The 24299-nt window shown below is 40.6% G+C and overlaps 1 protein-coding gene across 20 annotated transcripts in view; it reads left to right on the top strand.

Annotated features, from left to right (window-relative positions):
- The window catches only part of LOC135242401 (NACHT, LRR and PYD domains-containing protein 12-like), a 505695-nt gene that overhangs the window by 154221 nt on the left and 327175 nt on the right, over positions 1-24299 (top strand). For 3 of the 20 annotated variants that reach the window (XM_064313461.1, XM_064313456.1, XM_064313460.1), the window contains 2 exons: positions 15932-16105; positions 23726-23899. The exons of 15 other annotated variants lie outside the window; for them this stretch is intronic. In XM_064313461.1, coding sequence (XP_064169531.1) covers positions 15932-16105; positions 23726-23899 — 348 coding nt within the window. The remainder of the gene's footprint in view (positions 1-15931; positions 16106-23725; positions 23900-24299) is intronic. 2 more of the 20 variants (XM_064313463.1, XM_064313457.1) reach the window with 2 other exon arrangements.

The following is a 24299-nucleotide window of genomic DNA, read 5'->3' on the forward strand; positions in this document are numbered from 1 at the left end:
AGTGTTCACTGTGTGAACTAAACTGTGTTCTTAGCTAGAAACAGCTGTACGAAATGAGTATTTTATCTTATTGAACGTGTGGTTTGTAGTTGTCCACGACTGTGAAATGCACTTTTGTACATCCAGATGGTGGATTATTTTTTATTATTATGTATAATTCAAGAAAAATAGGGATATCGTTTTGTTCAGTCAGTTTTAAGCGGTTCGTTGCTTAATTCCCAGATTATTACAATACGGGCGTGACAAGGTGAAAGAGCCACAGCAGTGGCACAGGTACCAATGGTTTGGTAACTTGACTGTACTAATGAAATGTCTGATGGTTCATCTGGTGCAGATTGCTATGAATATTATGGGGGTTGGGAAACACCCATCTCTTCAGACGATATATGAGGAATCCGTTATCAGACAGGCACAGAAAATAGTATCAGACCCCACTCACATCTTTTACCCTAAATTCCTACTTCTACCTTCTGGTAAAAGATTCAGGTCCTTTAGTGCAGGCTTACCAGCTATAAACACTCATTCGTGGTGATGACAATTTAGCTTCTTAGTCCTAAAAGATGATGTGTGTTGTTGGCTGCATGGGTGTTGCAATACGTCTTCACTGCTATAACACTTTTTTCATTGTTAATTATTCATGTATTTATTATTTTTCAATTAGACCAACTTCCCCACTCAACGGAGGACAGCTTTATTTATACAATTACAATGTTTACATGACATAGTTGTGAAGTCGCTTAGATTTTTAAGTGAGACAGTTATTTTTGTTCCATTGATATGTGTTCAGTGAGAAGGTTTTGCCATTGTGTGATACTTAATGAATTCGTAGATTTTCAATTTAGGAGAATAGTTTTTTTGGTGATCGTTAAGATGATCAATATTGGTTTTATGTATTGAGATGTTATGTTGATTGTAGAAAGATTTGTGTTATGCTAATGCTAACTTTTGCATCTTGCAGTATAGCTTCTGTCATTGTTTGTGAAATCTTCTGCAGACAGGAGGTACTGACACATCCATACCTGTATTATGGAGAGTGCTTCTGATTTGTAGAACAGGTGTTTGGGGGTTTTTCTTCATTATGGTGAGAATTCTTTTTTGGCCCACCAAGCCATTTGCAATTATCAAGCTTACCAGTGCTCTCTTCTTAATGATGTTCCAAACAGTTGATTTTGGTGAGCCTAAGAGTGGTCTATGTCTCCAACAGTTTTTTAAATTATTTCTCAGCCTCATAACAGCTTCCTTGACTTTCATAGCCACAACTCTAGTCCTCATGTTGACAAATGTCAAACAAACGATACAGAAGAATGATTCTTCTGTAAGTCACTAATATCCTGTCATGTACCCTTTGGGTCTTATGTATGGGAGGTGGACATCACTCAATGAGTGAGGAGACATGTGATGTCATATTGAAGGTCCTAAAGGGGGAATTTAATGTTCTTGTTGCAGAACAAACAAGAGCTTTAGTTGGGCTGTGGGGAACTGTCCATTCCCTCAGTTAGGATGAGCAGACCTTATTGTGTGCAGGAAAACAAATGGTATCTCGGTGGTGCAAACCATAAGAGGAACAGGGTGTGTGTGTGTGGGTCTGCGTGTGTACGTGTGCGTGTGTCTCACAGTGGTATTAAACAACCAAACTATAGAGGCTGTGTTAAATACTTCAAGAGAAAAAAGCGTAAGCGTCTATTAAGTGTTGATAAGGCAGCCAATCTGCAGCAATATCGTACAGCTTCCGTGTGAACCTGTGATGAGTCTTTGTAAATCACATTGAAGCTATAAGGCCTTTCTCCTGATCAGTTTTTTCCGGAAGCATTTCACACGGTCTCTGCAGCATGTTTGTTTACTACCACATCCGGTAGCCTATAACTAATGAGAAAAAGACGAAAAGAACGGCAATACACAGTGGTGACAACCATTATTGAATTAGATCATTTTCGTTGTGTTGTATTGCCCAGCCCTAATTCCAAATAGAGACTTTTAAACAAGAAGCATTCAGTCTCTGAAAGCGTTTCTGATGCGTTAATCCTTTTTTCTATATTTACGGTATGCTTTACTGGACAGTCAATGGAATTACTCCAAAAGTGCAATGAGGGTTATTAGGGTGAACCCTATGAACACTATTAGAGTGAACCCAACATGAACCCTATTAGGGTTCATGTTGTAGTGTTTCTATATCTCCAGGAGTATTTTAATTCTTTTTAAGTACACTTGGTATAATGGAAGACTGGATTTTTGATGTGTTATTAACAGTTGAAGTATTTCATTATTCATCAAAACATTTGTAGCCGTATATTAACCGGCCGATGTTACGTTAGCCGTTCAAGTTACATTAACCATTACATTTACATCACTTTTATTTGGCAGAAACTTTTATCCAAAGCAACATACAATTAGTGCATACCGAAGGTCATTGAAACAACTACAAAACACAGGTCCAATAAGGTACAATACTCATGATGACAGTTATTCATAGCCATTAACACAGTAAGTTCAGTCCACGCAGCAAGTCAAAGTTTATTTGTATAGCACATTTACAACAACCACAGTTGACCAAAGTGCTGAACAGACTTAAAATACCAAAAACGAATATAAAAGTAAATAAAAATAAGAATAAAATGAAGCAATAAACATAGTAGAAAATAATTACGGCACAACAGAAGATAAAATCAAGGTGACAAGCTCAACTCGAATTGAATGCCAACGAGGAGAGGTGGCTCTTCAGCATCGACTTAAGATTCTAGGGTCTGAGCGGTTCTTATATACACCAGTGTTTTCTTATTTGGGATTTGTTCTTAGGTAAGAACAGAATCTACGCACACTCAAGAGCACACTTACGCACATTTGAGTGCGGACATGTTTGTGCAAAATAATTGGTTATTGCATTTTCTTCAATTCTACAGTTGTATAATATTATAGGATTTAAAATTACAATACTTTATCATTTATAATATTTTTTATAATTATTTTCATTATTTTACAAAGCATTAAGGTGCCAGGTTCCACCTCAGAGGGTGGTTGCCTCAGCAGTGTCACGTAACAGGTAGGGAGGACCCAAATGCAGAGAAAAAAACACAAACTCAAAAAAGGAAAATTAACAAAGACTTTACTGACACAACAGGGAACAAAAACCAGGAAACCAAAAGGCCACACAGGGCACTTCCAAAAAACACAAAACAGAAAACTCAAAATTCAAAACACACACAGAGCAGAACACAGGCAGGACAGAAACCAGGTAGGAACTAACAGGCAGAAACACACAGGCGGAAACACACATGAAATGCATTCAGAAACACACAAACACAGGCAAGCAGATACATACAAATCAGAAACAAACACAAGGAACCAGCACCCGAGTCAAGGGGACAAAGAACTTAAATAGACAAGGTGCACTAAATACATAGTCAAACGAGAGGGAAGGGATAACGAGAGGCAGGTGGGGAGGATGATTAAGTAAGGAGACAGGTGGGAACAATGATAGAATAATTAAAACCAATAATACAATTAACACAGGGAGGGAGAACGAACTGAAACTCAAAACTGAAGTGCCGCCGTCTGGTGGCCCAACAAGGAAAAACAGAGACAGAAACACAGAACCATGACAAGCGGGAGTTCATCTGTAAATAAATGATAAAAAAAAACATTTTAGTGACCTTTTATTTTTGGGGCTTTCAATTATGCAATGTTTGGTCTATACTGCAAAAGCAAATGTTTAAATATTGAATACAAACTAAGCACTTAGGTAACACTTTTTAAACACATGGACATGTTGAAGAAGAGAACACTTATTCAGAGGCGTCACTAGGGGGGTGACACCAAAATGACTGGCAATACATTTTTTGTGCAGTGTTTTGTGCAGCGACAGGTTTACTCCGATGCAGGTTGATTTAATTAGCGATATTAATGTGATGAGTATCGCTTTGTCGTTTGAATGCATAACACGCAATTCCTTGCATATTTCATATTGCATTTGTATCGTTAACTTGATGTAGCTAGTTGTCACGCCACAACATTGGGATGGCAGGTATGCCATCCCGCCAAGTTACGCCTTGGCGGGGGCATGCCCCATACCTATACAGCACCGAGAGTTTGGCACTTTTCAGGGTTCCCCACAGAAATAACCACAACAGCCACAGACACTCAGCCCTTAAAAACATTAAATTCTGTACATTCTGACCCCATTTCAACAAACAGAATTCATAAACAACTTCACATGTCCACACAATAAAGCCCCAAACTAAGGGGATTTTGCGTTTTCTCCTTCTTCTTCTTCTTCTTCTTCTTCTTCTTCTTCTCATTCTTATTTTTCCTGCCGCCTATCCCACTAACAACATGTCTCCCCATTGGACATTTCACTGACACCAGCCAAATCTTCACCTACACGACCCAATCAAAAACGTGCATACACACGCAAAATACCCATACCTTTTTACTCTGAAACATTTCCAGTTTAATCAGCTAGTCCGCCTGTGGCCTAGTGGGCAAGGTTACAGTCTTGAGAACACGGGGTCCTAGGTTCAAGCCCAGCTAGGAACATGGTTCTTTCACCTGCTTCTACCCTCACTAATTATTGTCTACTACTTATCAATTATTGCTTTTGCACCATATCTACCCGCCGTTCACCGTTCAGTTATTAACCGGCTACAATATTGCTAAGCCATATGCATTATCACTTACCGTCTGTACGTTCAGTTATTAACCGGCTACAATATTGCTAAGCCATATGGATTCAACGGGAGCTCTTCTGTGCTTACTGGCCTGTGTTCTTCTTTAAAACCACCGGCAGGTTTGCTAATGATATTTCACGCATTGCATAGCTATGGCATGGTGCTGCACTAACGAAGTCACAGACTGGTAAACCTCCGGTATAAGGCATGAATCCCGACTCGCCCTCAGGCAGATCATTTCCTCTTTTACACTAACGTTTTCTTACGGTTATATTTGCTTTACCAAAACTCACTCACGGCCACCCATATGCATTTCATGACGGCAAATGTATTCCTTTTATTAAAAAGTTACACCAGTTCACCGCTGTGCCATTTCTAATAACTATATTTCTTTACTTGGCTACCGTACAAAACCTTCTTATCAGCAAACGCCACGTTTCTACATTCATGTTACCTCGCCCTGTTCTCTATCTAGCCACATAGGCTACAAACAATTACTACGTATGTACGTTCTGCAACTCCGCATTAAAACATTACATTTAAAATCATGATTCACTCATAAGTATAAATACTAGCACTGAACATGAGAAAAACACATTAGTGCAATAGATTGCACACGTTATTTAACCCTCCACTTCAACAACTATTGTTAAATACAGACTGTTATATATACCGTTTGATAAAAAAAGTAAGCTCGCTCATGGTCACTTCATTTACTTCGCACTATAGTCTGTGATCATGTCAACCTTCACCTACATGCCCATTCTGCTAAAAAACATATTGTTTCAACTACGCAATTTCATCATTTCGCCTAATTTATCTCACACTTGTTATTTTCTCATATGCAAAGCCTGCTGGGACATATGCGTCTGCTTCTATTCTCCACTATCAACTTTTCCGGTTCTAGCTTAACAAAACAGCAAAGAGGATTCCTACCTGCAGATAAGCCTATCAAAATGCCTTATAAACCTTACAAACACTAAAAGTGCATCTTCACGAAATAGACAACGGAGCAGGACAGAAGGGTACACAAGTTGCGACCTAGGCAGCTCTAATTCTACGGGCTTGCTGATTCTTTTGTCAATCAAGGCTCGTTGGATGCCCGTCAAATCCGTGAGTAGCCTACATAGCTATACTGGCCATATTTCACCTTTTCTGATGCGGTCACAATTACGCCACCGCACGATTTGTCATAGCCGCTGTTTTACATATATAGCAAACCGAAACTGCTAAACGTACACGCTCATCAGACTGTACAAATTCACACAATGATAGCCATAATCCACAACCGTTTCTTACAGGGTCACTTCGCATTTCTCACTCTCGTAATAAAACGCTTTGCAAAAAGAAATGATATCTCATAAAAAACACGTTTTCAACGTACAAAAATGCCAAGTTACTCAAAAGTATTGATATCAAAATGACGCCAAGTTACGGTACTACAAACAATATAGGCTATCTTGCCTCACCGAAATTTCATAACATGTATTCCAAAGCAATGCTACCCAATATTTCCTCAATTCTTTCAAGTCACTTGGCCCTGTGTTTTGTAATCTTACCATATTACAATGTCATGCAAACGTTGTGTCAGATCAAAGTGTCAAATATTTCGTATTGCCTCATGAAACACATTGAAATTCATGTAGAAAACTGCTGGTCAGTCACTACAGGAAGCATATTTCTCCAGAAAACATATGTTTATACTTGCTTCTGAACTGAATTTGACTAAATGTAAAAGTGATTGTATATTTGCAACGTACAATAAATACATGTAAAATACATATTGTACATACATACATAGAGAACTTCTTTATCCCCATGGGGACATTTCCCTCGCAGCATGTTACATTCACATTTACGAACAGACATTTATACCAAGAAACATACAATCATTCACGCAACAGATAGGCTGGCCACCAAAATACATACATAACAATACAAATTGGACATATACACGCCTATTCAATCAATCTTGACTGTGAGAGAGCCATCCACACATATGTTTGGCCTGTCCATGTACTGCACGCTTATATACACACAGGGCCAAGTGACTTGAAAGAATTGAGGAAATATTGGGTAGCATTGCTTTGGAATACATGTTATGAAATTTCGGTGAGGCAAGATAGCCTATATTGTTTGTAGTACCGTAACTTGGCGTCATTTTGATATCAATACTTTTGAGTAACTTGGCATTTTTGTACGTTGAAAACGTGTTTTTTATGAGATCAAGTTAACAATACAAATGCAATATGAGTGCTGGTTGGAGGTGCATGTGTAACATGAAAGTGTTACAGGAATAAGGTAGAAGGGTACAAGTGATAAGTGATCCTAGCTGGGTATGCTCTGCAGAGTAGTGATAGTTAGTCCAGGTACAGTTTGAAGAGATGCGTCTTCGGACTACAGCAGAAGACGGGCAATGACTGAGTGGTTTGTAGAGGAACAGGGAGTTTGTTCCACCACTGGGGAGCTAGGGTGGAGAAGCTTTGTGCTAGGGACGAGTGAGAACCATTCACCCTGATGGCAGAGAGTGCAAGTCGCCCTGCTGTAGAAGAGTGGAGTGGTCGAGCTGGCTTGTAGGATTGAATCATGTCCTGTAGGTAGGCGAGGGCTGTCCTTTTGGCTACAGTGTAGGTGTGGTAAGGACTTGAACCTGATCCTGGTGATGATTGGTAGCCAGTGGAGTGACCTCAGTAGGGCAGCCGCATTCTGAATCATCTGTAGGGGCTGTATGGCACAAGCTGGCTGGCTGGCTTGCAAGGAAATAGTTGCAGGAGTCAAGACGGGAGGTCACCATACTCTGGACAAGTAGCTGGGTGGAGTGCGTGGTCAGGTATGGTCGAATCCTCCTGATGTTGTACAGGAGGAATCTGTAGGATCATGATTTTGCCTTGATGTGCTCCTTGAGGTCTACCTGGTCATCCTGGACCACCCCCAGGCTTGCTGCAGAGTCAGTCACTATAATGCCATAGACATTGATTGAGAGGTCCTGTAGTAGGGATTTCTTGTAGGGGATGAACAGAAGCTCTGTCTTGTTGTTTCTCATTGACCGGTATAGTCGATGGAGGGATAGAGAAGAAGATTTATGTATCATCAGCATAACAGTGATAAGAGAAGCCATGTGAATTAATTTCTCCAGTGTTCGTTGCTCCCCCATTATTATAGTGTTTGCGGCCAAATTTGGCTGGTCTGTTTTAACCGCTCAAAAACCATAAATCATCACCAAATTTTGTCACCCGTTAATTTCCTATGGCGATCATTTTAGACCCGGAACACCACAGGTGTGACAAAGTTGACTAAACCACTCAAAATTCAATGAAAGTGGTGATAAGCAATTTTATATTTTCAAATGCCTAGTGTGGAGGGAAACATAAGGTCTTGAGGCAACTGCAGCTCAATGGCTCTGTCTGTCGGTCGGTTGGTCTCACAAAAAGTGTCCCACCACGTAGCGGCCACAGTTTTCGCCCCAGGAGGCTGAAATTTGGCATGGAGGTTGGTCATGACCAAAGTAAACTGGTCATGAGTAAACTGAGTAACTTTTCAGGCTGATTGACCAAGAGGGGGTGTGGCAATGGGCGTGGCCTATCACAAAAAGGTGCATAACTCTCGAATGGATTCACGGATGTTCACAAGATTTTGTGGAAAATTTGGTCGTGCGCCAAAGAACAGCCCATTAACTGTTCATGCCAATTGGCAAAAGGGGGTATGGCAGCAGGAGTGGCCTATCACAAAAAGGCCTATCACGTAACATGGTAAAACTTTGTGGAAAATTTACGTAACACCATAAAACTTCAAGAAAAAGTTTATCATGAACTGCTGTCTAACTTGTGCATGTACCATCTGACGGTCTGCAAAGCTGTGCCCAACCTCTAGCAGCCACACATTTTGAGGCTGAAATTGGGCATGGAGGTCACGTGTTTGGGGGAGGGTGTGTGCGTGGATGCATGCACGCAGACGCGTCATGCCCATTCAAGCTGGGGGGGCACGTGCCCCACCGGATTTTTGATATCTGAATTTTTTATATTTTAATTTTATTTTGTTACTATTATTTTTTATAATATGTAGTTATGATAATTTTATATTACGAGTCAAACGTATTCTTCTAATTATCTTATAGATCATACCTCAGAAAGTCACACACCCCCTTTCCCTGCAACAGCAGGTACGCACGCACACAGACAACACTCTGTTGCGCATCAATGCTGGAGGAGATGTAGGCTACAGCTTAACGGTGTGTTGCTGAAGTGGTTAGTAGAGCATCAATCCCTTTTTCAAACGTGTGAAAATGAAATGCAATTAGTCATATGCACTTAATTGCATTTGAGAAATATAGGCATAGTTTGCTTTGCAAGATTTGCATGCTAGTACCAGCTAAAGTTAGTAGCCATCCCTCAATCTGGTTGTTTAGCCTTCTGGCTCGCTAGCTAGTCGTGATTTGTGATAGCATAGCATGCTATTTGATATTGGTAAAGGAGAGCTGTGTGAATCTTATCAATCAATCAATCAATTTTTATTTGTATAGCACTTTTAACAAAGGAGCTTTGTCACAAAGCAGCTTTAGAGAACCGGCCCCCAAAGAGTAAGCCTAGGGCAACAGTGGCAAGGAAAAACTCCCTGACTGATAGCAGAAAGAAACCTTGAGCAGAACCGGACTCAGAGGGGGAACCCATCTGCCGCGGGCAGGCACCGGTTTGGCAGTGAGCTGTTTATTTTTACCACCAGTAGTTATAGTTAGCAAAACACTGAATTCCATTTGATATCTCCAGGTCAAGATGCAGAGGAAAATCTTTAAAAAAACGACAGAAAGCCCCAGCCCTGTCCTCAGTCAGGAGGTTGATAGTGCAAGAGGTAGTTTATCTTAGGTGAGATTTATAGTGATAGGCTATTTTTCCTTCATGGAAATGTATGCAGATTTAATTGGGTGTAGGTGTGGTTACAGGTTATATGTACTTAGGCTAGTGGTGATGATGGATCTTTCAGAGAAAATAGGTTACTACTGCTCAGTCTGAGCTTTTATTGGCAATGGAGCAGACACTGCTATGTGATGTCAGCACAGTCTCATCTGTACTCATGCTGCTTCCTATGCATTGTGTTTGAAAATACAAATGTTACCATGTTGGCAGGTTCCTTTCATCTGTGGCTTTATTATCTATGTTCTCTAAATTAATTAGCATTGTGGATATAGTCTTTTTATGTGAATTTATGTCCCTTAAAATTTTTGGGTGAAGCAGACAAGATTTAGCTCTTTTTCAAGAAAAGTGGCAGCAGTGTAGAAGCTAGTGTAGAAGTGAGTGAATAAGTGAGTGTCATTTCCAATAAACATAACAGCACATATAATTGACATGAAAATCTCCAAATAAATATACAGTATTTACCCTAATATAAAGTGGGAGCTTCCTGAGCTACAAAAACTGATTTAGTGAAATAATCCCCCCAAAGTCTTTGAATATATATGCCAGATTGCAGAAAATTGCGTCATTATTTTCTTTCTTTTTCTGGGGAAGGACCCCCATGCCCCCTGCTCTAACTGTGCCCCTCCAGAATTCTGCATGACGCCCCTGCATGCACGCATGGATGCATGCGCGTGTGCGGTCGCAGCTATTGCGGATTCACGCTTGTTACCTTAAAAAAGGTATGGCCCTGAATTCAAATCTGAAATTGATCTGTATTTTCCAGGAAAAAAGCTAAAATTCCCTTTTTTACATGAGGCTGCAGCCATCTTGGAACAAGATAGTTTGTGACATCATTGGCATTAGTCTCGGCTGCTCAGTTCCTATTGGTAGATGGCTGACTTTCGGTGAGCTCAGCGATGAATCAGGAAGAAAGAAACGAAACAAAAAATGCATAGAGAGTCCTTCTGTATTGCCCCAGGGTGCTCAAATTGGGATGGCAGGTATGCCATCCCGCCAAGTTACGCCTTGGCGGGGGCATGCCCCCATACCTATACAGCACCGAGAGTTTGGCACTTTTCAGGGTTCCCCACAGAAATAACCACAACAGCCACAGACACTCAGCCCTTAAAAACATTAAATTCTGTACATTCTGACCCCATTTCAACAAACAGATTTCATAAACAACTCCACATGTCCACACAATAAAGCTCCAAACTAAGGGGATTTTGCGTTTTCTCCTTCTTCTTCTTCTTCTTCTTCTCTTTCTTCTTCTCTTTCTTCTTCTTCTTCTTCTTCTTCTCATTCTTATTTTTCCTGCCGCCTATCCCACTAACAACATGTCTACCCATTGGACATTTCACTGACACCAGCCAAATCTTCACCTACACGACCCAATCAAAAACGCACATACACACGCAAAATACCAATTGGGATGGCAGGTATGCCATCCCGCCAAGTTACGCCTTGGCGGGGGCATGCCCCATACCTATACAGCACCGAGAGTTTGGCACTTTTCAGGGTTCCCCACAGAAATAACCACAACAGCCACAGACACTCAGCCCTTAAAAACATTAAATTCTGTACATTCTGACCCCATTTCAACAAACAGAATTCATAAACAACTTCACATGTCCACACAATAAAGCCCCAAACTAAGGGGATTTTGCGTTTTCTCCTTCTTCTTCTTCTTCTTCTTCTTCTTCTTCTTCTCATTCTTATTTTTCCTGCCGCCTATCCCACTAACAACATGTCTCCCCATTGGACATTTCACTGACACCAGCCAAATCTTCACCTACACGACCCAATCAAAAACGTGCATACACACGCAAAATACCCATACCTTTTTACTCTGAAACATTTCCAGTTTAATCAGCTAGTCCGCCTGTGGCCTAGTGGGCAAGGTTACAGTCTTGAGAACACGGGGTCCTAGGTTCAAGCCCAGCTAGGAACATGGTTCTTTAACCTGCTTCGACCCTCACTAATAATTGTCTACTACTTATCAATTATTGCTTTTGCACCATATCTACCCGCCGTTCACTGTTCAGTTATTAACCGGCAACAATATTGCTAAGCCATATGCATTATGACTTACCGTCTGTACGTTCAGTTATTAACCGGCTACAATATTGCTAATCCATATGGATTCAACGGGAGCTCTTCTGTGCTTACTGGCCTGTGTTCTTCTTTAAAACCACCGGCAGGTTTGCTAATGATATTTCACGCATTGCATAGCTATGACATGGTGCTGCACTAACCAAGTCACAGACTGGTAAACCTCCGGTTTAAGGCTTGAATCCCGACTCGCCCTCAGGCAGATCATTTCCTCTTTTACACTAACATTTTCTTACGCTTATATTTGCTTTACCAAAACTCACTCACGGCCACCCATATGCATTTCATGACGCAAATGTATTCCTTTTATTAAAAAGTTACACCAGTTCACCGCTGTGCCATTTCTACTAACTATATTTATTCACTTGGCTACCGTACAGAACCTTCATATCAGCAAACGCCACGTTTCTACATTCATGTTACCTCGCCCTGTTCTCTATCTAGCCACATAGGCTACAAACAATTACTATGTATGTACGTTCTGCAACTCCGCTTTAAAACATTACATTTAAAATCATGATTCACTCATAAGTATAACTACTAGCACTGAACATGAGAAAAACACATTCATGCAATAGATTACACATGTTATTTAACCCTCCACTTAAACAACTAATGTTAAATACAAACTGTTATATACCGTTTGATAAGGAAACTAAGTTCGCTCATGGTCACTTCATTTACTTCGCACTATAGTCTGTGATCATGTCAACCTTCACCTACATGCCCATTCTGCTAAAAAAACATATTGTTTCAACTACGCAATTTCATCATTTCGCCTAATTTATCTCACACTTGTTATTTTCTCATATGCAAAGCCTGCTGGGACATAGCCTATGCGTCTGTTCCTATTCTCCACTATCAACTTTTCCGGTTCTACCTTAACAAAACAGCAAAGAGGATTCCTACCTGCAGATAAGCCTATCAAAATGCCTTATAAACCTTACAAACACTAAAAGTGCATCTTCACGAAATAACAGACAACGGAGCAGGACAGAAGGGTACACAAGTCGGACCTAGGCAGCTCTAATTCTACGGGCTTGCTGATTCTTTTGTCAATCAAGGCTCGTTGGATGCCCGTCAAATCCGTGAGTAGCCTACATAGCTACACTGGCCATATTTCACCTTTTCTGATGCGTTTACAATTACGCCACCGCACTATTTGTCACAGCCACTGTTTTACATATATAGCAAACCGAAACTGCTAAACGTACACGCTCATCAGACTGTACAAATTCACACAATGATAGCCATAATCCACAACCGTTTCTTACAGGGTCACTTCGCATTTCTCACTCTCGTAATAAAACGCTTTGCAAAAAGAAATGATATCTCATAAAAAACACGTTTTCAACGTACAAAAATGCCAAGTTACTCAAAAGTATTGATATCAAAATGACGCCAAGTTACGGTACTACAAACAATATAGGCTATCTTGCCTCACCGAAATTTCATAACATGTATTTCAAAGCAGTGCTACCAATATTTCCTCAATTCTTTCAAGTCACTTGGCCCTGTGTGTATATAAGCGTGCAGTACATGGACAGGCCAAACATATGTGTGGATGGCTTTCTCACAGTCATGATTGATTGAATAGACATCTATATGTCCAATTTGTATTGGTATGTATGTATTTTGGTGGTCAGCCTTTCTGTTGCGTGAATGATTGTATGTTTCTTGGTATAAATGTCTGTTCGTAAATGTGAATGTAACATGCTGCGAGGCAAATGTCCCCATGGGGATAAATAAGTTCTCTATGTATGTATGTACAATATGTATTTTACATGTATTTATTGTACGTAGCAAATATACAATCACTTGTACATTTAGTCAAATTCAGTTCAGAAGCAAGTATAAACATATGTTTTCTGGAGAAATATGCTTCCTGTAGTGACTGACCAGCAGTTTTCTACATGAATTTCAATGTGTTCCATGAGGCAATACGAAATATTTGACACTTTGATCTGACACAACATTTGCATGACATTGTAATATGGTAAGATTACAAAACACAGGGCCAAGTGACTTGAAAGAATTGAGGAAATATTGGGTAGCATTGCTTTGGAATACATGTTATTAAATTTCGGTGAGGCAAGATAGCCTATATTGTTTGTAGTACCGTAACTTGGCGTCATTTTGATATCAATACTTTTGAGTAACTTGGCATTTTTGTACGTTGAAAACGTGTTTTTTTATGAGATGAGTATTACTACACAATACCTATCATTTTCATGAACTGCCTCTGACGAGACTGCAACCACTGAGCTGCTGGCTGCTCAGAAATGGTCCACCTGTGGGACGGGGCGACGGGTCTGCAGTGATGCTTTGTTTTTCAGACCACAAACCGACTGAAGCCAGACTCTATGGTTGGGCGGGAGGGCAAAATTAGCAATGAATTTATCTACAGTATATCAGATATCAAGTGTTTATATTATGGCCTCAGAGAGAGAAACAGTGAACTGGATACAATATTGGCTTAAAGAATGCTGCCTACCTTCCCCTCCATGAACATTAAAGGAAACGTCCTTTACGCCACTCTGATACCCTTATCTAGGCAGGCGATCTATGGGTCCCACCTCCTGCAGAGTTTGTCTCAGGAGAGACAAACCAGAAGACAGAGCTATTTACAAGGCCAGAGGCCCAGTGTGGCTACAGAATGAATAAAGATTCTGTTTGATCTAAAGTTTAAATGCAATCTGTGACATTTTATTGAAAGCATTGACTGAAAACTTTATGTTTATGTTAGAAGCACAAGTAAACTTCCATGATTTTTATTGGTATTCAATTACTTAACGGAATTACCTCCTAATATATTCACATTTGTTCTTGTTAGAAAGGGACTAAATTCCTGAAAATTTAGGTAATAATATGGTTCTTAGCCATGCTTTCAACAACATAAGGACACTTTAATTAATAAGTACACTGTCAGCTTTTAAATAGGGCACTCCTCGTCATAAATGAGCACGCCCCCCTTCTACACCTGGACTCGGCATTGCCCAAACGGTGCAAACATGCTCAAGCCATGTTGCGTCAAGTGTTTATGATGGCCTCAGGAAAAAGTTGTGTTGTGTTGCAGTTGGTCTTTATTTTGGTGGTGGTTTCTTGGTTGTGCGTTTTAGTTCATTTCCTTTGTTCCTGTGGCACTAGAAGAGGGGAATACTTTGATAAGGTCTGTCTCTTCAGTCTTTCTTTTCTGGTAATCTAAATTTAGCATCTTGTTTGATGTCTTCTGTTTTGTATTGTAACTTAGAAGTAGACCTGATACAGAGTTAGTTTTGGTTTGTCAGTTGATTCCACCAGGTTACTGTCGACTGACCTATCAATGATTGAATTCATAATTGTCATTTTCAATAATACTTGTTAAATTAAATCACGTAAAATATATTTTATATGTAGGTTAAGTGAGGGGTTTTAGCATGCGATACCACTTGTGTTCAGTAAGCTGAACATTTTAACAAGGGCATTGACTGAAGGACTGGATTCAGAAAATAAACATATTTTTACTTAATTGTTGCTTGCCCGACAGTGACACCTGGAGTTTTAAATACACTGCTGTCTGAGCTTTAATCTCAATATAAACTGCCGCTGGGTCCGTACAGCCTGCTCACTGCTTATTCCTGTGTTTTAATGCATAAAAACAATGTGCAGATGTTCCTCTGTCATACAGTGTTGCACTGCTGCCCTGCTCTCCCTGGGAGTATCGGGGCTCCCCCACTCCCTGCCCACTGATCCCTTAGAAGTGTGCAGCACCAGGGGGTCCTGAGACGGCCTCAGCACAGGGGCTCAGCTGATCCCTTAACAGTGTGCAGCACCAGGGTATCCTGAGACGGCCTCAGCACAGGGGCTCAGCTGATCCCTTATCCCGTAGTGATGGATGACAAAGGGATTTTACATTTGTGCAACCTCATATTTGTACCCCAGTGAAACAGGAAATGGTGAAAGGCACCAAACAGTTCTGGGGGACTGAGATCAATTTTTTAAAATCAAATTTCATTAGATGCCACTTTGTTTGGTTTTATTTTAAATATTCTTTCAGGGTGCCAATAATTTTGACCCCTATGTTTTTGTGAAAAATACTATTTTCTCTTTTAAAGTTTTTTATAAGAATTATGTTTTATTAAAGTGAAAGTAAGCAGTTTCTACAAATGTTTGAGCAGAAAATTAAAATTATTTTGTTTAAATGTTTCTTTTATACAATCATTTATGCTCGTTTTAATGAAGAGTGCCAATAATTCTTCATTACTTGAATGTATGAACTCTTCTTTGCAGACTGAACATCTGTGACCTCACAGTGAAGTCCTGTGATATTGTGGCCTCAGCTCTCCAGTCATCAAACTCACCCCTGAGAGATCTGGACCTCAGCTACAATAACCTGGGAGATTCGGGAGTGGAGCTGCTCTGTGCTGGACTGAGGAGTCCAAACTGTAAACTGCAGAGACTGGGGTGAGTAGTGCTGTGTACTGTGTGACATTAACTAAATAGAATGACTGATTATGGCAATGTAAGGGTTTGAATTTTGTCATAGGGAGGACTAATTTCCTGACTCCATTCATTTTCAAAACCTCTAACCTGAATATTTGTGTGAATACAATTTTTCTCTTGAGATTATTGACTGGGGTGTGCTCATATGAAATGATGGGTAGCTTGACCCTGTATCCTGGAGAGAGAGGCTAGCTACCGCTGCCAGGCATTCATCTAAGTGTTCTCTAACATTAAGACCTTCAGTCCTGCGAGGTAATTATCCTAATCATCCAGGAATCTAAAACCAACAACTATCCCTGGGATTAACCTAATTAAGATTTACACCATTTGGGTAGCGAGACTATATAAATATCACAAGGCATAACTTCTGTATTATTCTATTAAATAACATTTGACTGACCCTAGCAGCTATCCATGAAGAGCTCCATATCCTGATAGTGAATCTAACAATATGCCCAGTGAGTACCTCAGTAAGGGTGTTACCCCAAAACTTTAAGTTACTGTTGCTACCCCGGTTCTCCGACACACAGAGTAGAGAGATCCACGTATGGGGAATGATATCCGGTCATCCAATTGCACCAAGTGTGGTTTTGACAGCCAGTAGCGCATTCAATGCTACAGGAGACTACTGCCCTCCTGGAAGAACATATGGGACACTGCAGTGCTACTACTCTTCATATTCACTTCTCATGCGCGGCAAGCAGGGCAGTGTTGGTGGGTCTCTCCACCGGGGTTACAACAGTAACCTACAGTTCTCTTTAATCATCTCGTGTTTGAGATCCACCTATGGGGAGATATGGACAACTCCCAGATTGACTTATGTTCACAGCTGAGATACTGTCAGGCCAGCAAGGGATGCCTCCACCCCTGAGGGGAGGGTGATATCTGGCACAGCCCGTGTCGCGAAGTACTAAACACATTCCACTGTCCAAAGCTATAGCCAGGGCTAGGAACAATGTGAAGTACTAAAACTCATAGCAGATGAGGGGAGATGTTTTTGCCTCACAAAGAGCATACCCCCAGAACTGAGTGGGCTACCGGCCTTCTGGTGACGTTCAGGCGGTAGAACTTAGCAACAGTATCTGGAGAAACCCAGCCTGCAGCTGAATAAATATTCTGCAAGGAGACCCTGTGGAATAGGGCCCACGATGCAGCCATGCCCCTCGTAGAATGAGCCCTCAGGCCCAAGGGGGGTGTTCTCTTTGTCCTCTTTGAATCATATGCCATAATAGTAGCTTCCACAAGCCAATGGCACAGCCGCTGCTTAGAGATACTTTTCCTTTGCAGGCAGGGGCCCAGGTGACTAAGAGCTGGTCGCTTTTTCTAAAAGCCTTAGTCTTTGTCATATATGTGCAGAGAACACAGCATATGCAGCCTATGCTCCTCGCCAGAGGAGAAAGGTGGTAGGTGAAAAGCAACAAGCTCCAACATCTCACATGTGAAAACAGGGAAGCTTTTAGGCATAAAGGCTGGATTGAGCTTAAGAAAAAGCCAATCCATTTTAGGGGAGAATATTGTGCACGAGAGATGGACTGAGGGCGTATGGAGGTCACTAACTCACTTATCTGAGGCTAGTGCAAGCAGCAACACTGTCAGGAGAGACAGCAATTTTAAATCTCTCATTTATAGACTCAAATGGCCTTAGAGACAGAGCCTCCAGCTCCAGTGATAAATCCCAAGGGGAAATGAGCTTTTTAGCAACAGGCAGAGAACAGTGAGGCCCCTTCATGAACCTGTGAATGAGGGGGTGCTGCCCCACTGCATAGTTTCTGAAACCAACATGACAAGCAGTGATAGCTGCCAGGTAGACCTTAATGGTAGGAAAGGATTTCTCTTTATCCATAAGGTTCTGTGAAAAGCACAGCACGTCAGAAACAGGAAAGGTAGTTGTATTAGATCTAATATAGTTGCAAATTTGTAGAAATCGAATGAAATGGGTTTGAGGCAGATTGAATTTACTGCATAGTAATTCAAAAGAAGGAAACGTGCCATATATATTTATATATTGCAAACAATTTTATTTAAAAAATAAAATAAATGATAGCAGCACAAATGTTTTACCAAAGAAACTGGTGATTTGAACAAGAACGTTTATCGGATAACAATGAAGCACATCCAGATCTAGTTGTGAGAGAAACGTAGACTAAGTGAAATCAAGGTGACCATAAAACTAATAATATATTAGTTGCTTGTTGTTTGTGATCATTTCTACCAGCCACCTAACTAGCTAACCAGATCTAAATTTGATAACATTAGCTGGCTAATCCAATTCAGATAATGATAAAAACCAATAATCCTACTTATATTTATAAAGTGCTCTCCATCCAAAAATTTGAAAACAAGCAGGAATCCTATTTAATATTAAATTTGAATCACAAAATGAATAAGGGAGCCTAGCCTATCATAATAATTCAAATACAATATCTTACATTTTCAGCATTACATTTTTACATTACATTTATTTGTCATGTAAAAATGTAATGATGAAAATGTAAGATCATTTTAAAAGTTTTTATTCAAACTGGACAATGACATGAAAGGCAACATTAAACCCGACCAACATTTAACAAACACAACTGTCTGTCATAAAATAGGTGACACGCCCACAAGTGGCCGATTGTGGGACGCGGGAGTGGTGCCAGGCGGCTTTGCCAGAATCAGTGTGGCTTCACCGTAACAGCCCCAGTGGCAAAACCTGAGAGGCTGACACCATCAGCCCCTGTAGTCTGAGGCATGTGTGATACTGCACTCTTGAGTCTGGTTTGAACTAAGAGAGGCATACCCTGAGAGATAAAATGGAGTCTGCTGATAGGCAAACTCACATAGATACAGAGTATACATCCACTCCCAGGAACGTTACACTCCAGGATGGGGAGAGATTGCTCTTGGGGAGGTTTACTCTGAAACCAAGAGACAACACGTGGCAGAACTCGCTGAGTGTCCTACACAACTCTGGGTTTTGAATTGGCAATGATCAGCCAATAGCCTGGAGCCAGACCCGCCTCTACCCAAAGACAGAACACCCGTGGACTCAGGGAAAGGCCGAAGGGTGGAGCTGTGTATTTGTAGCAAACACCGCGATGGCGAAGCGGAGGAATTTTGTGTGAGGGGGATAAATGCTTACGTGGAAGAAGGCATCTTTCAGATTTACTGATGTGACATAGTGATGTTAAGTTAATCAATTAACTGTTAATTCTTTATAAGAATGTTGATTGATGAATTTCTATAGATTAAACAGTTGAATTTCAATAAACCATTTCAATGAATAACCTAACGTTGGTGATTAGATTTCAAATTAAAGAGACATTTCTAAAATGTTAAATTAGAGAGTCACGGTTCCCTTGACTGGCAGCATTAGTGAAACATTATTGGTCCATTACTGAAACATTAGTGCCATCTGAGCGCATCTTCTCAGCTGCTGGTCTCACCTTCAGCAGACTGCACACCAGACTGACCCAAAAGCACATAGACATGCTCATACTCCTTAACGAAAATGCTTAAGTATTAAGTTAAGCATATTTTAAGTCATTCTTTTTATAGGCAATGGAGTAGATTTTAATCTAATCAGTTCATCATTATTAATCAATTATAGGGTGCTGACGATTGATTAAAAGAATTGCACAAAATTTTCCAGTCGTTCTGACATATTGAACGTGAAAGAGTGCTGTATGTTAACATTTTTAAATTATATTGCCTCAAATGTTTGTTTAACACTGAGATCCAAGATAGGAAGTTGAGAACCGTCCTTCTTTGGGAGCTGGAAATAATGAAAATAAAAACTATGTTGGGTTTGATTGCTGGGAACCACACGTATTTCCCCCTTTTTGTAAGAGGGAAGAAATTTATTCCTCTTAAACATGGGAGCGCTCTCTTGTGTTTGAGAGTAAATGACTCTGTTGAAATGGGGGGTTTTACTCTGGAGTCTGTAGCCCTTGGCTATTGTCTGTAGCCCTTGGCTATAGTAGCGCTGCGGTGTTCTATGTGCTCTTCCAGGAGGGCAGTAGCCTCCTTTCGCATTGGACATGCTACTGTCTGTCAGAGCCACACTTGGTGCAATTGGATGCTTCTATGGGGGTGCTTCCAAAAATGCTTTTTATGAAAGGACTTGGATAATGAAGTAAATTGTTTGAGCTTCCCTTAAATGCTATCCAGAGAACATCTCCCGCAATCCACACTAGTTTATATTTGGCAAAATAGAGTCTGACCTGACCAAAACTCTAGTACCTACCACCTCTACAGGGTTTGTGGGCACTGAATGGTAATTATCCTGACATTAAATAAGGGGTATTGTACTACTGGTGTGCCCTAATGATTGAATCTATCATTTCTGTATGTGTTGCATACTCCTCCTGCAAGGGTTTACAGTGATGGTCCTTCTAAGGACTGTTTTATACTTCTGTGTAGTCTGCATAGTTTGCATGATTTGCATTGTGTGACATTTGCAAACGGGCTGAGCATTTGTATGGCATGTTGTACAGGTACAGGTTGTGATTTTCCACCCACTTACAGATACCTTCAATTCCTTTCATCTCCTTTAATAAACTTTTATCACATCCATACTGTATGTTACGGGAACGAGGCACAGACGAGGCAGATAGTGCTGGCAACATGCCTGTAGAGGACTTTTATTGTTCATAACAAGAGAAATCACTGCACTCACCCATTTTAATTTGTTTGGTGCGTAGAAACCGGAGAAATATCGTCAATTGAAAAGAAATTGGTTCACACTCAAAAAAATGGCTACAAAGCTTCAAAAAAAATGTCATTATTTATTTTTTTATTAGTTTTCTTTAATGTAGATTCATGCACAAACGTTTTGGCGTGTTGCCTTCTTCAGTGTGCAGGTACAATGATTAAGACATTCTACCTTCTTATAAACAGCTAACAGCTGCCTTTCATTTGGGCTGCTGGCCAATTATTATGAGGCAATTATTTATTAAGGCTGCTAGACAATCATAATCCATGATCCATGGTGTGGCCTGACTGTATCTCAGGTCCAGGTCCGAGTGCGGAGTGGAGGTGCTGAAACTCAGCCCTGTCCCTCCGGCACTGTCCAGGTCTGAGTGCAGAGTGGAGGTGCTGAAACTCAGCCCTGTCCCTCCGGCACTGTCCAGGTCTGAGTGCAGAGTGGAGGTGCTGAAACACAGCCCTGTCCCTCCGGCACTGTCCAGGTCTGAGTGCAGAGTGGAGGTGCTGAAACACAGCCCTGTCCCTCCGGCGCTGTCCATGGGGTGGCAGGCTGGGCCGGTGAGACACAGGTGAAGTGGAGCTGAGTGGCAGCTGATGGCAGGGAGGGGCGGGGCTCCAGAGGCCCACACCACAATACATATATATGAGCATGTGCATTACTTCCTGTTACAGTGAGTCTGCCTTTAGCTGTGTTAGCTTGCAGTGCTGTGGGAAGTTTGTCACAGAAAACTAAAAGGAAATGAGCAAATTCACTGTCCACACATGGAAAATGTGTGTTGTCTTTCCTTTTGGTGGTGGCCAAACATCCTACAGCACTGAAAACTAACTCACTGTCCACTCTGCAAGGTGGCAGCTGCACATCTAGTATGGGATGGGAGGGTTAAGCCCAGAGAAAAGATCATAGAAAAGGTAGATGAGCCCATTGCCCCAATTCAGAGAACTTACAGTATAGGAAAAGGGCCCAGAATGTCAGAATTACATCTGTAGAACTGTCAGAGTTCAGTCCAGCAGGATGTTTAATTTTCAGGATTGTGGTGTTTCGGAAAGGATTGTGAATAAAATGGTATTTTATTCTGCTGGTAAAGTGTGTACATCTTGATGGGAGAGTGTCCATCTGAATAACATGTGAGCTGCTGTTTAGATGCAGTGTTACATCGTTTAGTTTAGTCACTTTTCTATGGTTCCAGTCCCAAGTCATAGCCTGGATATTATACCTTTGTAAGCAGTCATGCTGTGTGGAATAGTCTGATTCAGACATAAATATTCTGGCTCTAGCTCCTATCATCTAAAGAATAACATCATTTACAGGAGTATTTCTTAGATAAGTATTCTAATAATCTTCAAATGCCCCCACTTATAAAATTTTTTGTGCAGTTTATATTACTCCACAAGGGCTACCAAACATGTTGATAAGGGGTTTTAAAAGAATAAAACGACCTAATACATCAGGCTATTATTTTCATTATTATTATCATTGATACAAAAATAATTAAATGTAATGCAGTAATTAATCTATTATATTCGCAAAAGCGTGCGAGAATAAAATGATTGGATGGATTATAGCGTAAAGACATGGAGAACATAGGTGCAATGTATGGAAGTTTCAAAAGACACCACATTTTTGAAAATCTAGTATCTACCAGCAATAAAAGTTAGTGGCAGTAATCAGTTGTGCTGTTCTGATACAGCCACTAGGTGGCGATGCAGTGTAATTCCAGTTGATGCCGTAGTTGCATTGCTGTAAGATCGTGCCAGATGAACTGAAGTGTAGCACAGCTCGTACACGGCTCCGGCACTGCTTCAGCTGTTAGCAGGGACAATATCACAGGTCTGACCAATAATGTCATGATTGGTTAGATAAACCTTTCATGTTATTTTATATACTGGTGTATATATTTAAGTTGTCCGTGACAGTTAGCTGCTTAGTTCCTCTCTGGCTCCGCTAGCTAATTTGGGTCATGAAGTAACGTTAAGGTAGGTTGGGCTGGCTAGCTAGCTAACTCGTGCCTGTGACTGTGAGTCAAAGCGAAAGCTGAACTTAGAACAACGGCTACAAGTGTCAACTTGAGGGTCATGTTGTTTGATGTAAATGGTAAACAAATTATATTTGCAAAGTGTTAATAGTTATTATCAAATAAGTGCGTTATGTAACTGTAGTTCTGTATTTTCAAAGAATTAACTAGCTGAGGTAACAGTAAACAGCTCAGAGCGAGCTGGCATCGCCATGGTAACCAACCTACCCTCCTAACGGTCACATTTTAAATAGCGTTGTCATGGTTACCGTCACGTTACTTAGGCGAGAGGTAAATAAGGAAGAGCGCAATTTTATATTGAATGCGGTTTCATTTCACATTGCTGAATATTTTAAAATTAATGTTCAAAACCCTAACAGACTGTAATACGTAAATTGTTTGATAACTTGATGGTTACAAGATTAGGAAGAAAATGTTATCATGATGACAGTACTGTATTTAGCTAATGGGTTATACGAGTACATTAACAGTTATATTTATCTATTTATAGTGATGAATATTCAGCGTCTTTGAAATGTATAGCTAGATGTTTATGAACTGAAGAACATGTCAGGTGAGGTAAAGTTCACCACAAAAATGCTGTTTTTTGTGTTTGCAGATTAAATTAATGTCTGAAAATCAGATAACCCTTTCCATGCGATTAATTTATTAGAGGCCAGTAATTGCCTTAGACTTTTGTGGATTAGTCAGAATACTTTATGAACTTAATTTGCACACCCCCCTCCCTGTTTTTGTGTGTACATCTCGGGAATGCGTAGGTACATATGTATCAACTGTCAAGGTGAACAATGTCACAAAGGATTTGTGTGTGTGTTTGTGTGCCTGCGTGTATGTTTGTGTGTGTGTGGTCTCTCCACAGGCTGGGTTGGTGTAATCTCACAGAGGGCTGCTGTGATGTTCTGGCCTCAGTCCTGCATTCTGCTCACTCAGAGCTGAGAGATCTGGAGCTCAGAGACAACGAGCTGCAGGATTCAGGAGTGAGAGCGTTGTCTGCTGGACTGGAGGATCCACACTGTAAACTGCAGAGAATGGGGTGAGTACAAACACAAACCCCTTCAATAAATTAAGGCTACAATGTGACTAAATACAACACTGATGTCAATGTTTCTAATGTGAAAACAGACATTCCACAGAACTGAAACAGCATGTTCCTGTTCTTCCTCTTGGTAGAATTTGACTACACAAATGAATGAAGAAAATGAATTAGTCCTGTTTCCTGAACTGTAGTGGGGTGTAAACTCAAATGTGTTTGATAATGACTCATTCCACATTCATGTTATTTTAGTTTAACACACACAGCCCTGTTAGTTTATATAATGTTACATTACATTTATTTGCCAGACGCTTTTATCCAAAGTGACGTACAATAAGTGCATACAAAAGGTAATTGGAACAACTACGAAACACAGGTCCGATAAGGTACAATATTTTGC

The sequence above is a fragment of the Anguilla rostrata genome, chromosome 16 (genome assembly GCF_018555375.3).
Source record: "Anguilla rostrata isolate EN2019 chromosome 16, ASM1855537v3, whole genome shotgun sequence".
In the NCBI taxonomy this organism is placed as follows: domain Eukaryota; kingdom Metazoa; phylum Chordata; class Actinopteri; order Anguilliformes; family Anguillidae; genus Anguilla; species Anguilla rostrata.